Source organism: Mustela putorius, unplaced genomic scaffold, assembly GCF_011764305.1.
Source record: "Mustela putorius furo isolate JIRA1106 unplaced genomic scaffold, ASM1176430v1.1 tig00003853_pilon_pilon_pilon, whole genome shotgun sequence".
NCBI classification, from domain to species: domain Eukaryota; kingdom Metazoa; phylum Chordata; class Mammalia; order Carnivora; family Mustelidae; genus Mustela; species Mustela putorius.
Window position 1 is genome coordinate 23566377 of NW_025422005.1, and position 11958 is coordinate 23578334.

Consider the following 11958-nt stretch of genomic DNA (forward strand, 5'->3'; position numbering starts at 1 on the left):
CAGGGTTCCTCGCTCCAGAGCCCAGAGGATCACGGAGTCTCGGAGGGTGTGAACCGGAAGGACCCTCGGAAACTGCGTCCAGCCCGGGGGAAGCTGAGGCCCGGAGAATGTCGCGCCTTGCTCTGAAGCCGAGGGGAGCTAGGTGGCCTTTCCGGTCCCCGGGGACTCCTACTCAGGCCTAGCAACGTGAGCCCCGCCCAGCGCTGCTTAGCAACGTCCCTCGAGCCCAGCAACCTCCGGTCACGCCCCCTAGCAACAGCTCGCCTAATCCTTGCTCCTGGCCTCCTCCGCTGCTAGAAAGGCGAGGGAAGAGGCTTGTGGACTAGGGCCAAAGCGTGGGTGGAGGTCGTACTGTCCAGCCCCAGCCTCCAAGCACGCTGCAGGATTTCGCGGTCCACCTCTAGCCCTCTTCGCGGGGCGAGGTGCTGGAAGGCCGAGTCATCCCCCCCATTTGCAGGGGGGAGGGAGGGAACTGAAGCTCCGAAAGGAAGGCCCGGCCGAGAGTACAGAGCCTGCTCTTCCCTGAGTGCCCTGAGAAGGCAGCATACGCTCTCCTGTCTCCCTGAGAGGAAGCCCTGGGCCTGGGGAGAAGGGGTGCGCAGCCGTCTTCCCCTTGACCTGCCCCAACTGCGTTAGGTAAATGATCCAAGTTGCCGACTCAGATCAGGCTGCAGGTTGCATAGTAATTTGTGTCATTTACATACAGAACGGAGGCTGTGGCGCTCACTAGCCCGTCGGAGTCGGTAAAGTTACCGAAGGAACCCCGCTTTCTCAATCCTGATTCACTTGTCCAGTCCCCTTTCCGCGTCCTCCTCCTGCCCCCGCACCACACTCTGGGCCCCTCTTCCTGTCCCTCCGGCTAAAATTCCGTACCTCTCCCCGCCCCCAGTTCGTCCTCTGGTCCTGCTAGCCCCGACCTCCATCCCTAGGCCGAGGGCCCCCTCTGCTGTCGGCCGCGGGTAGGGCAGCAGCAGAGCTCATGGGGCAGAGAAGAGGGGCTCCCCCAAACAACCAATGCCCCATCCTTCCCAGTACAGCACGCTCCAGAGCGAGGCGGGTGCACAGATAGACTTCCAGAGGGATGGACGGGGTATACACCCCTTTAGGACCGGGGAGGCGGGGTGAGGAGGGAGGAGGGGTCAGCCAGAAGTTCTTTCCTCTAAGCAGGGCCCTGCCTCTTCCCACTGGGTTAGGCAGCCAGGGGGCAGCTAGTTTCCAGGTGGGTCCCCAGACTCAGTTCGTGTGGGGTCCACCCCATACTGAAAAGCTTTACAATTGTAGCTGCTGTTAGGAGCTCACTCCAGGCCCCAGGCAAAGCAGCGCCATCTGGCCCTAACACGACGAGCTTCCCAGCCTGCCCTGAATATCCATCCACTCCTTCCCAGGCCAAGACCCGTGGTTTTCTCCTGCACCAGTTTCTGGGAGCTGGCAAGACACGCAGAGAAGCATCATCCTAAATGGATCTCCTAACTTACTCAACAGACACCCATACACACACACACACACACACACACTATCAGACATCCATGCACACAGAGGCACACGCATGCTCACAAGCCCATGTGTACAGAGACACTCACAGATCCACATGGACACAGAGACACAGAGGAAATATGGTGGTACCCAACTAGCCAAATGAAAAAATTGCTGGTAACTGAAAAACAATGGGGGGGTGTAACTGAAAAATTAAAAATTATTGCAACTTGCTCTCCTTTTTCTCCCTAATAATCTCTTGGTGTCTGTGCCCCAGCAAAAGCCTCATTTCTGTCTCCCCCACCCTAGTTCTGCCCTCTCTCCCATGGCTTCTTCCTCCTAGTTCAGAATACTTGCAGAAATGCTTCCAGAACCCACCACAGCAACAGATGTGCCCTGGGGTGCAGTGATGGTTCAGGAGCTCAAGGCAAGCAACTGGCAGGGCTGCCCCCTCCATCCCCAGCACTTCAGCTCTGCTACATCTGTGTACAGAAAGTCACAGACACACCTACCCCGATCCACACCTGGCCCCGCCCCGGATCTCTCCTGATTAGCCAACAGAGGCAACCTCACCTTTGCCAAACTCTTTATTGAACCAAAAATCAACACCAAGCAGACCGCAGAACAAGCAACTCAAACAGCTGACCCTCCCCTGCTTCCTCTGCCCCTCCCTCTCTCTGGAAACAGCTCAAGATTCAGTCCTGGGGAGGGAATAAAGGCCTCTCTTCTGGTTGGCAATGAGGGTCAGGTCTGTCTGGGGAGGGTACACTCAGAACCAGCTCCATCTGTAGGACCCAAAGAGTCAGGAGCCTGGCCAGGGGGCTCTGGAAATACAGGGCGCTGGCAAAATAGGCCAAGAATTCCAGGGGTTGCAGGGGGCTGGGCAGGGGTTCGGGGAAAGAGCCCCTGGCCTGGGGAGCTCAGCGAGGCTTGGAGCTGGTGGCTCATGGACACCAGGGATTCCAGATGCTGGAGCAGGGCCTGGTGGGGACAGGAGGCCCTGTGGAGGTGCTGGCTGGGGCCAGATGGTGCTGCTGAATGGAGATGCCATGACTGGCACCAGCCTGGTTTGGGCGGCCACTGCCCTTGCCTAGGACCCTGCCAGGCCTCTGGCTCTCCCCACAGTCTCTCCCTGCCTCGAGAAGGCCTGTGCCAAGCACAAATTCCCTTTGGAGCCAGGCTGCCCGCGTCCTGGCTCGGCAGCGGAGCACCCTTTGGGGAAGGGGAGCCCTTCAAGGCCATGCTGGGACTCCTGTCCTCTGGCTGATAGCTTCTCCTCTCCACTTTTCTGTTGAAGGAGACCATCTTTTGAACCTTCCCCCACAAAGGGCTGGACTCCGCTGTGTGTCGAAGCCCTGCCTTGGGGAGCAGCACAGCCAGGACCAGGCTTGAATGAGCAGCTTCCAGGCCTGGGGAAAGAGGGAGCAGAGAGACCAAGGGCAGGGTAGGAGAGAGCATACCGTCCCCAGAAGCTGCACTGTGGCAGCAGCAGGTCTGGAGAGGAGGCCCCAAGGAGAGCTTTCTAGCAGTGAGATGGGGGCCCATGAGATGCTGGGAACAGTAAGAAGAGGGTGAGCCTGTCTCAGGCACAGGAATGGACTCCCTTGATGAAGGGTAGGGCAATGGATGGTTTGACCTCAAGACTATATGGGTTCAGTCTGCCACATTGTCCCCAGGACTGGCAGCCCAGAAAGGCCAAGTGTTCTGCTTGGAAATGGAGGCAGCTAACCCCCTGACCCCCACCCCCACCCCCACCCCCGGGGGCTTTGCTGGAGCCACACCCTGTGCACCACGGCCAACCTTGGCCTAGGACCACTGCAGTGAAAACCTCCCTCCTTCCCATCTTGGGTGATGCTTTTGATTGTCTGTGGGTCCTGCCTCTGTCCCGCCGTGTCTGCCTTCCTTGTGACCCCCCAGGGCTTTCTAATCCGGATGCCTAGTTGAAGAGGCAGTCCGTGTGGTGGTCAGCAGCCCTGTCTCTGCAGCCATGCCGCCCGGCTGTGAGGCCTGGCCCCGCTTCTGACTGGCCATGTGACCCCAAACAAGTCACCAGCTTTCTCCCTACCTCAGTTTCCTCATCTGTGAAATGGAGAAAATGACATCAGCATTCTGATGGGGGTTATTCCGAGGACTCAATAAATTAATAGAAGTGAAGCTTCTAGAACACTGCCTGGCACCCAGTAAGCAATACAGAGCTATGATGGTCCCTCCATGTGCCAGTGTCAGGAAGTTCCCTGCTGAGCTGAGCTGAGCTTGCCTCCTCCGTGGACACCAGGGTGACCTTCAACAGCCCTCCCCACTGGTCACGGGGGAAGGGAGGCAGGGTCTGGTTCTCGCATTGGGGCACTCACCAGGGCCTCCAAGAGGGCGCAGTCTGGGGGGCAGGGGCTGGAAGGCGGGCAGGGGCAGCAGGACCATGCCCACGTGCTCCACAGCTGCCAGGCCGTGGCGCTGTTTGTTGTTGAGGTAGGAATAGAGCTGACGGCAGTTCTGTGTGTCCCGAGCCCCGTGCGGGCACAGTCTGACCACGCAGATGTCCTGCAGTTGCAGGAAGTAGGGTGGCTTCTGGAGCAGCCATCCTTTCCTCCTGCGAACACCCCGCCCTCATCTAAACCTCTGACGACCCTGTGAGGACGCAGGTGCCCCTTTCCAGAGGAGGAAAGTGAGGGACTTGCCCAGGGTCACAGAGTGTCTATGATTACAGGGGAAACCAGACCCAGACAGCCTAAGCCGGGCCTCTGCTCCAGACATGGAGAGAGACGGAGCACAGGGCTGGGGGTCCCCTGCTAGGAGGAGAGGGTGGTGCCCGAGGACGCCAGTTACCTTGGCCTCTGCCGGGCAGACGCTGGCCAGAAGTTCCCAGACAGTACCAGAGGGGATGCAGCCTGCCGAACGGATCACCTCAGGCAGGGTCTGGGGGCAGGGAGAACAGCCAGTCAGCCCCCAACTTCCCACTCACTTAGCACACACTCCACACCCGCCAAGGCAAAGCCACAGCCTTCAGTGACAAGGATGGTATACCAGAACCCCAGGAAGGTCAGTGGCAGCCTGAGAAGCCCTGACTGTCCCTGGAGGCCTACAGCCTACCTGGACCCACCCCTGCAGCTCCTCAGAAGCTCCTTCCTCCCTCCTTAACCTTTCCACTCCCATCCCTCAGTTCAGCTTGACCATTCAGTCACTTGACCATTCCCTCTTAACCCCCCCTTCCCCGGGGTCAGGGAGGCACCACACTCCTCTCCCAGGGCCCTCTCGCATTATGCCTTCGGTGACAGGGAGTCCTTGACCCCCATGTGTCTCCGCAGGAGTGGGGCTGGTGTCTCATTGGCCCCGTGCCCAGCACAGGGCCAGGCCCAGAGAGGTCCCAATGCCTAGTTCTAGAACGAGGGAGTAAGAGAATCAAAGAATGAAAGCAGTTTGAGGAGCTGACTCCCGGTGTGTGAGGGGGACGACCCTGGAGAGCAGGGCCGGAGTACCGTGAGGAGCCGACAGCTGTTTCCAGACACCAGCTGGGCCTTGGCCCTGAACCGCTTGATGGAGAACATGTCCAAAGCTCCCTCCCAGGGTGGCTGGCTTGGCAGAGCCTTTGTGGGCCTGGCAGGCATCTGGAGCCTAGAGAGAGGGACAGAGAGGCCCAGACAGAGCAGGTTATCAGGCCATTTGTCACCATCTCCCTACTTTTCAGAGAAGGCCCTGTGTTCCCCATGTGGGTGCTGGAGCACTAGTCCGAGCATGGCCTTGGGGGAACCAGCAGGTGGTGATGACTGGTTCTACTGCACAGATGGGGAAACTGAGACCCACAGAAGAGGCAAGACTTGCCCCAGGCCACAAAGAAAGAAGAGGCCATACTGTTTCTTCTGCCCCCAGGTGGGTGCCCCGCCCCCACTGACCCCTCCCAGCCCCAGCCCCACACCTGTCCTGGAGCTGTGTGGGAGGCTTCTCCCTAGCTTGGGGCGTCTCTGGAGAGGATGGGAAGGCTGGGCTTGGAGCTCTCTCGAAGATACTGTCCCCTATCCTTGTAGTAGCTTTGAAAGAGCTTGGCAGCTTACACGAGGGCTTCCAGTCTACAAAGAACAGCAGCAGAAGCTGATAGGCAGGCGGCTAGATGAAGCCAGCCTAGGGCTTTGGAGCCAGGCTTTGAACTGGGTTCCTTTCAAGGTGACCCGGGACACAGATAGGCCCACCTTGCCACCTTCTCCCCAGGCCATGGATCCCTGTTGCTGCTGAGCCCCCACTCAGCCCCAGCCTGCCCCAGCCCGTGTCTCCCGCCAACCCAGGCAGATGCGGCAGCTGGGGTCCAGGAAGTGGTGCTCGTGCTGCCCCATGGTGTCCTCGTCCTGCTCTGTGGTGGCCTTTGACGTGGCTGCCAGGGCTGGTGGGCTGTCATCTATGGACACCATGGGTCCCTAGGAAGCACAGGAGGAGAGAGCAGTGGGCTGGCAAGGTGCCAGAGAAGGCAGCAGCTCTCCATCCGTAGGGAGCCTCGGGGATAAGGTTTTTTATTTTTTTATTACAGAGATACGATAAAGGTATTGGAGAAAATTTGGAAAATACAGAAAATTTGAAAATCACTGAAAAGTCACCCCTGGCCCCAGCACTCAGAGACACTTGTCCTTGTAGCAGATTTCCTACACACAGGGTGCGGGGGTCCTTTGAGTAAAAAAGCTGGGATCATATATTCCGCCTGTCTCCTCATCGCATCTCTGAATTACAGCAGAGATGCCTGTCGTATTCCCCAGCACCTGAGTAAGTGGGCGGTGGGGGGAGATGGGGGGGGTAGAGAGGGGCATCGTATGTGCATTGCCACCACTCCTGGATGGTGGGGTCATTCCCAGAGTTTCATCATTACAAACAGTACTGAGGACATCCTTATGCAGAGAGCACTTTCCTAAGCTTTCATCTCTGTCCTCGGGACAAGTTCTCAGAAGCAGATGGCAGAATCAGGGAGAATGAGCATTTTTTTATCTTATCTTATTTTTTTTTTAAAGATTTTATTTATTTATTTGAAAGAGAGAATGAGAGCCAGCGAGCAGGAGAGGAGGAAGGTCAGAGGGAGAAGCAGACCCCCTGCTGAGCAGGGAGCCCGATGCAGGACTCGATCCCAGGACTCCAGGATCATGACCTGAGCCGAAGGCAGTTGCTCAGCCAACTGAGCTACCCAGGAGCCCAAGAATGAACATTTTTAAGACTTGATGCTCATTGCCAAATCACCTTTTTCCCTCACAACAGAAATAGCTTTAACTACAAAACAGGGACACTTGGGTGGCTCAGTTAGTTAAGGGTCTGCCTTCAGCTCAGGTCAAGAACCCAGGGTCCTGGGATCAAGCCCCACCTGGGGCTCCCTACCAGCGGGGAGCTTCCTTCTCCTTCTGCCCCTCCCCCCTGCTGCTTAAGGCGCGCGCATGCTCTCACTCTCTCTCTCTCTATTAAATACAATCTTAAAAAAAAAATAAACACAAACCAAACATAGCTTTAGGAAGGTTTTGAAAGATTCAGAAGCTCCATTCTGGCCTCATAAACCACCTTCAGAGTAGCACCAAGGCACACACCTCAAATCACAGTTGGTCCTCTGGGACCAACTAAGTGACCCTGGGCACAGGGCTTCGGGTTCCTCATCCAGGACACTGGCATCACCCACCTCGTAGGTCACTGTGACTTCTGAACGAGGCACTGTTGTCAAAGGGGCATAGAGTGGGGCTGGATAAGGAGTGAAGATGTTATTACATGTTACTCTCCTCTCCGCTTCTCTGCCATTCTCTCCCCGGTGAGGGCTCCTTTCTGGGTTTTCGAGTTCCCTCTACACTTAGGTGCCATTTATTTGGGGAATACAGATTGGTTTTGCTGGGAACTTCCTTCCATGCAGGCAGCGGGAGGGAGCAGGGATTTTTGTCTGTCACGTTCACTGTCATTTACTGAGAGCACATGGCTCACGGGGTCCATCCACACTGTCCACCCCAGGACACAAAGCTTATTAGAGGCAGGTGAGCATCTGAGCCACCGAACACCTAAGCCAAACCAGACTAGCCTCCCGGAAGTGACTGAAATAAGCCGAGGGGGAGTTCTGATCATCTGCGGGAGGCTGAGCTGGTGATGAGTTCATTGATTTGAGGACTGCTGAGCCACGGTGACAGGCCACGTGCAAGACAAGGGAGGCGGGGGGGGGGGCAGTGCACAACAGGGAGGAAGGAGCAGATCCCCAGCGATGCAAGGGGAGTATAGTGACAGCCCTGGGCTCTGGGTGGTTCTGCGCCCCCAGCACCCCAAAGTCCTGCTACCAAAGAGAGTAGGTCTCTGTTCCTCATATCCAAAAACAGTCGCTGACTCAAACAGTGTGACCCTCCTGCTTCCCAACCAGAGATCTGGCAAGAACGATTGGGGCTGAAGAAAGCAGCAGTGATAAGACTCATTCTCACTCCCATGGGATGACTTGGCATTGGGCAGGACGGAGGGGACCACCGAGAAGGTGAGGACAGGCCAGTCCCAGGGGTTCCGTCCTGCCCCCTGTTCAGCTGGACCCCTATGGCAACGACCATCCCCTTGTTCGCCGTGAAAACCCTGGCACTCACAGTGGCCCAGCAACTTGGCTCAAGGCCACCCAGCTGCCAAGGTGAGGAGTGGGACCCTGGGCACCAGACCACCCCTCCTCCCCGCCCCCAGTGCCAGGTCAGGCAGCCGCTTACCACCAGGTCCTCCAGGGTCAGCGTCTGGTCCACGTCCCGCGGGATCTCCACTTCACCCTTGTGGGTCAGTTTGAAGGCCGGGAGGCTGCATGACTCCTTCTGTTGCTGCTCAATGATCTCCAGGCCCTGGGGGGGGTGGCAAGTAGCCCCAACTCAGCCAGATCAGGGGGTCCCAGTCTACTAGGAACCCCGGTGTTCACTTTCCCCCGGGGAGGCCACTCTCCTGCGGACTCCCTCCTGGGCCACCCCTTCCTCTCCCTTCACACTTCTGCTTCCACCCTTCCCCATGCCTAACAAGTCCTCCCCCCTCAGCCCTACCGCTCCAGAGCTCACTCATTCTCCCTCCAAACTCGAGCCTTGCTTCCTCCAACAAGCGTTCTTGGACTTCATCTTCTCCCACAAGTCAATTCTGCCTCTGACTGTGCCCCACCCTCTGGCTTGGGAAGAACACGGTGCAGTGGGAAGAGTGTAGGCTCGGAAGCATCAGCTGGGTCGTGACTAGAGACCCCCCAAGGCAGTGTGGCTTTGGACAAGCACTTCACTGCTCTGAGCCTCCATGTATCTGTTTTCGAGGAATTAAATTAAGGGCATTAAATTAAATGACAAATGTAGAATGCTTGGCTGGAGCCTGGCTCACAGTAAATGCTACCTGTCATTCTTATTGTTGATCAACGTCATCTTATCTGAAATGTTTCCTGGAAGCCTGGAGGAGGTCCCGTCCTCCCTGGCGGGGCTCGCCTCACAGCTGAGGGCTCCCGCGCTTACATGGCCACGGCCCTTCACAAGGTCTCTTGTTTCATGTTGCTGCCATCTTGAAATTCTTACTGCTTCTTGAGCAAAAGGCCACACATTTTTGTTTGGCCCTGCCCCCCACAAGATATGTAAGCTGGTCCTGCTCCTGGTCCCCCACAGGTACCTGGACAGAAGCTCAGCCTACAGTGGACAGAGTCACCTAGTGGATTCCAGGTGGATCTAATCAGCCTAGTATCTTCCAGAACGGAGGCTGCAGCAGCCCACCCTGCCCCACCAGCCTACTCTGAGATCAGCCCCCTCTCTGTCAGGGAGCCCCGGCAAGCATTCCCTAAAGTTAGCTCAGTGCCCATACCTTCCCTGTCCCCGACCCATCCCCAAGACGGAAGAGACCCATGGACATGGGTTGTATAAGGACATGACTGTGAAGCATGAGGTCTGTGGGGTCCCTCCCCCAGCCTGAGGCACCAGGAAGACTTCTCTGGGGCTTCTGATGCTGATGTGGGAACAGAGACATCCCAGGGGAGTCTACCCCCATCAGTGATGGATGACAATCCTGGACTCCAGACCCCAGACCATCACACCCAGTACCCCACCCCTGCCCACAGCCCAGCTCTGCAGAAAAGCAAATGGAAGATACCACCTCTCAAGGGTCCCCACTCCACCAAGCTCTCCATCGCCAGGCCTTTTCCTTTTGCCTCTTGTCCATTTTTTTTGTAGAGAGGTCTCTCTGTCTCTCTCTCTCTCTCCTTGTCTTCCTGCTCTTTCTTTCCATTTCCTCCTTTTTATCTCTGTCTTGTGCTCCCCAAATCTCACTGCACCCCTCCCCCTCTGTTCTGTCTCCCTGCTGCACCCTCAGGCCCTCCCCTCCCTGGATCCCTCCCACATCAACTATCCTGACTTAACCCAACAGCTCACCCTCTTCTCTTCCTGGTCCCGCCAGCGGGCCAGCTCTTGGGGGGCCAGCTGGGTGGAGCTCATCCGCACCAAGTTGTGGGGGGTGACATCTCCCCGAACCACTTTGAGAAACAGGTCCTGCAGAGGTAGGCATGGGGGCTGCACCACACTGCTCCAGAAGCATCCCCCACCCCAATATCCTGCCTGGGCTTCGAGCCTCCAAGGGAGGGTCTGGGCTTGCCCCCAAGCTCCACGCACCGGATTCCGGGGATCACGCAGGTTGAACAGCAGGCTGCGGTACTTGGTCTTGTAGCGACAGCTGGTGGCTTGTGTCAGATCGAAGAGGGCTGTCTCAATGCCAGCAGCGATGCCCTCCACCGCCTCCTCACTCAGCACCAGATCTGGAAGGTCCTGGAGGCTGCGGGAGCCACGGCTCTGAGCCTGCGAAGTGATCTAAGCCCTCCGCCAGACAGGGAAAGTATGGGGCAGGGTCTGGACCAACTGTGGGTCCTATTCTGTGCATCTCCCTATGTATACGCATTCATTCTCACCCCAGCTCTGTGAGCAAGCCATATTCTCATTCTCCATTTACAGATGGGGTGAGCAAGGCTCAGAGAACATAAGGTGCTTGCCCAAGGCCTCATGATAAGCGGCAAAGCAAGATCTGACTGATCAGCCCACGCTTTATCCTTGGCCAGTGGAACTGGGTTGGAGGAAGCCTGGGGGAAAAGGGAAGGAAGCAGCCAGGCAGGGGACTGAGCCCTGGCCCTCAGTGTAACACGGACTCTGCCACTGACTTGCTGTGTGGCCTTTACCAAGTCCTACCCTCTCTGAGCCTTGGTCTCACCATTGCAAACGAGAGCTCTGGGCTCAGAGCTCTCAGATGCACAGTCTCACTGTGTCTGAAATCATTTGCTGTGGGTGGCAACCACAAGGACAGGAGCAGCAGCAGTGGCTTAAGGGGAGGGCGTGACCTTGAAGCCAGAGAGACCCAGGTTCAAATGTCACCTCTCCACCAGCTCGCTGTACAGGCAGATGAGCTCGCAGCTACAAAATGGGGTTCGTCACACACTCAGAAGCCCTGAGAACATGGCAGCATGGGCCTGGGAGGCGAGGACAGCTCTCAGGACGTGGGAGGTCAGGGAAGTGGGGAGCGAGTCCTTACCGATTCCACAGCACCTCCTGTAAGGCATGGACCACCGTAGCCCGTACCCCGACATCCAGGGACAGCTTCTCCTGTTGGGGCCGAAGCTGAGCTGGATGGGGGGAGAGGGAGAAAGAGAGAGAAAGAGTCACAAACCCCCCATGGGATGCCTGAGGAGCAAGGGGCAGGGGCGACTCAATGCTGAAGGGTTCAGGTAGGCAAGGTTGGGGGCTCCCAACTTTAGGAACCTGAGCCGTTGGGTCCAATCCTGGGCAGCTAGCAGCCCCATCCCTCTGTGAAAGGACAGCGGGCAGTGGGACTCGGGGATGGGGCGAGAGAGAGAAGAGTCCTAGCAGGGGCTGGAAGCAGCTCCTGGGAGGGCTCTCTCCCTGGCATCTCACCTGAGTCCTCTCCCCCGTCCTGTTCACCAGGCTCCTCCTCTTCAGCCTCCGCTGGGCCACACTGCCCGGAAGGGGAGAGGAACTGAGGCCATGACTCTGGGAGTAGCCTCCCAGCCCCAGCGGGCACTGCTCCCCCCATTATCACCTCCCCAGCTTCTGTCTGCTTCAGCAGGGGGGCAGTGGGGAGAGAGGCACTCACGCCAGGACACTCAGCACAGGCCTCACAGACAGGAGTCCCCTCCTGAAAGAGAGAGGAATGGCTTCGACAGCGGACGAAGTCAGAGGCCACCAGGGGCCCACGCCATCCCTTCAGAGGGAGGCGGCTAGAGGGCTTCCGGATGGTAGAACATGCTGGTCAGCCAGGAACAAAGGTCAGCAACTGCTCCCCCTCCAAATGCGCTGGAGGCTCGGCCCCTCCCTTGCTCCAGTCAAGCTCAGGAGCGCTGGACAAAGAGCACACAGACCCCGCTAGCAGGCAAGTGGGGGGGTCTAACCCCGTCTCTGGCTAGCACATTCAGTGTGACCATGGGCAGGTCACAGCTGTGTGGTGGCCGTGACATCTCTGTGAGGCAGGTGTGACAGCGTCCCTGGGCAGGGATGATGGAACACTGTCTAT

General features: G+C 57.7%; 1 protein-coding gene across 2 annotated transcripts; it reads right to left on the reverse strand.

Moving 5' to 3' along the window:
* Positions 1-2049: 2049 nt before the first annotated feature.
* Positions 2050-11589, reverse strand: SPOCD1 (SPOC domain containing 1). 2 transcript variants are annotated; one of them, XM_045064103.1, is made up of 12 exons: positions 11542-11589; positions 11343-11403; positions 10963-11053; positions 10056-10215; positions 9819-9935; positions 8151-8276; positions 5744-5876; positions 5384-5534; positions 4947-5082; positions 4297-4386; positions 3825-4011; positions 2050-2882 (listed from the first exon to the last, which is right to left on the reverse strand). In XM_045064103.1, the coding sequence occupies exons 5-12, from the start codon at positions 9879-9881 to the stop codon at positions 2218-2220; spliced, it is 1551 nt and encodes a 516-aa protein (XP_044920038.1). In that variant the 5' UTR covers positions 9882-9935; positions 10056-10215; positions 10963-11053; positions 11343-11403; positions 11542-11589; the 3' UTR covers positions 2050-2217. The 2 variants fall into 2 exon arrangements, with proteins under 2 accessions (XP_044920038.1, XP_044920037.1); XM_045064102.1 differs by having other exon boundaries at positions 11343-11554.
* Between the last annotated feature and the right edge of the window lie 369 nt (positions 11590-11958).

Excerpts from the sequence above, each read along its gene's own strand:
- SPOCD1 (XM_045064102.1), bottom strand. The coding sequence starts at position 11,481 with ATGGGGGGAGCAGTGCCCGCTGGGGCTGGGAGGCTACTCCCAGAGTCA. Across the intron at positions 5,877-8,150 it reads TGACCCTGGAGGACCTGGTG|GGACCCATGGTGTCCATAGA; the intron begins GTAAGCGGCTGC and ends TGTGCTTCCTAG. Across the intron at positions 5,083-5,383 it reads CCCACACAGCTCCAGGACAG|GCTCCAGATGCCTGCCAGGC; the intron begins GTGTGGGGCTGG and ends CCCTCTCTCTAG.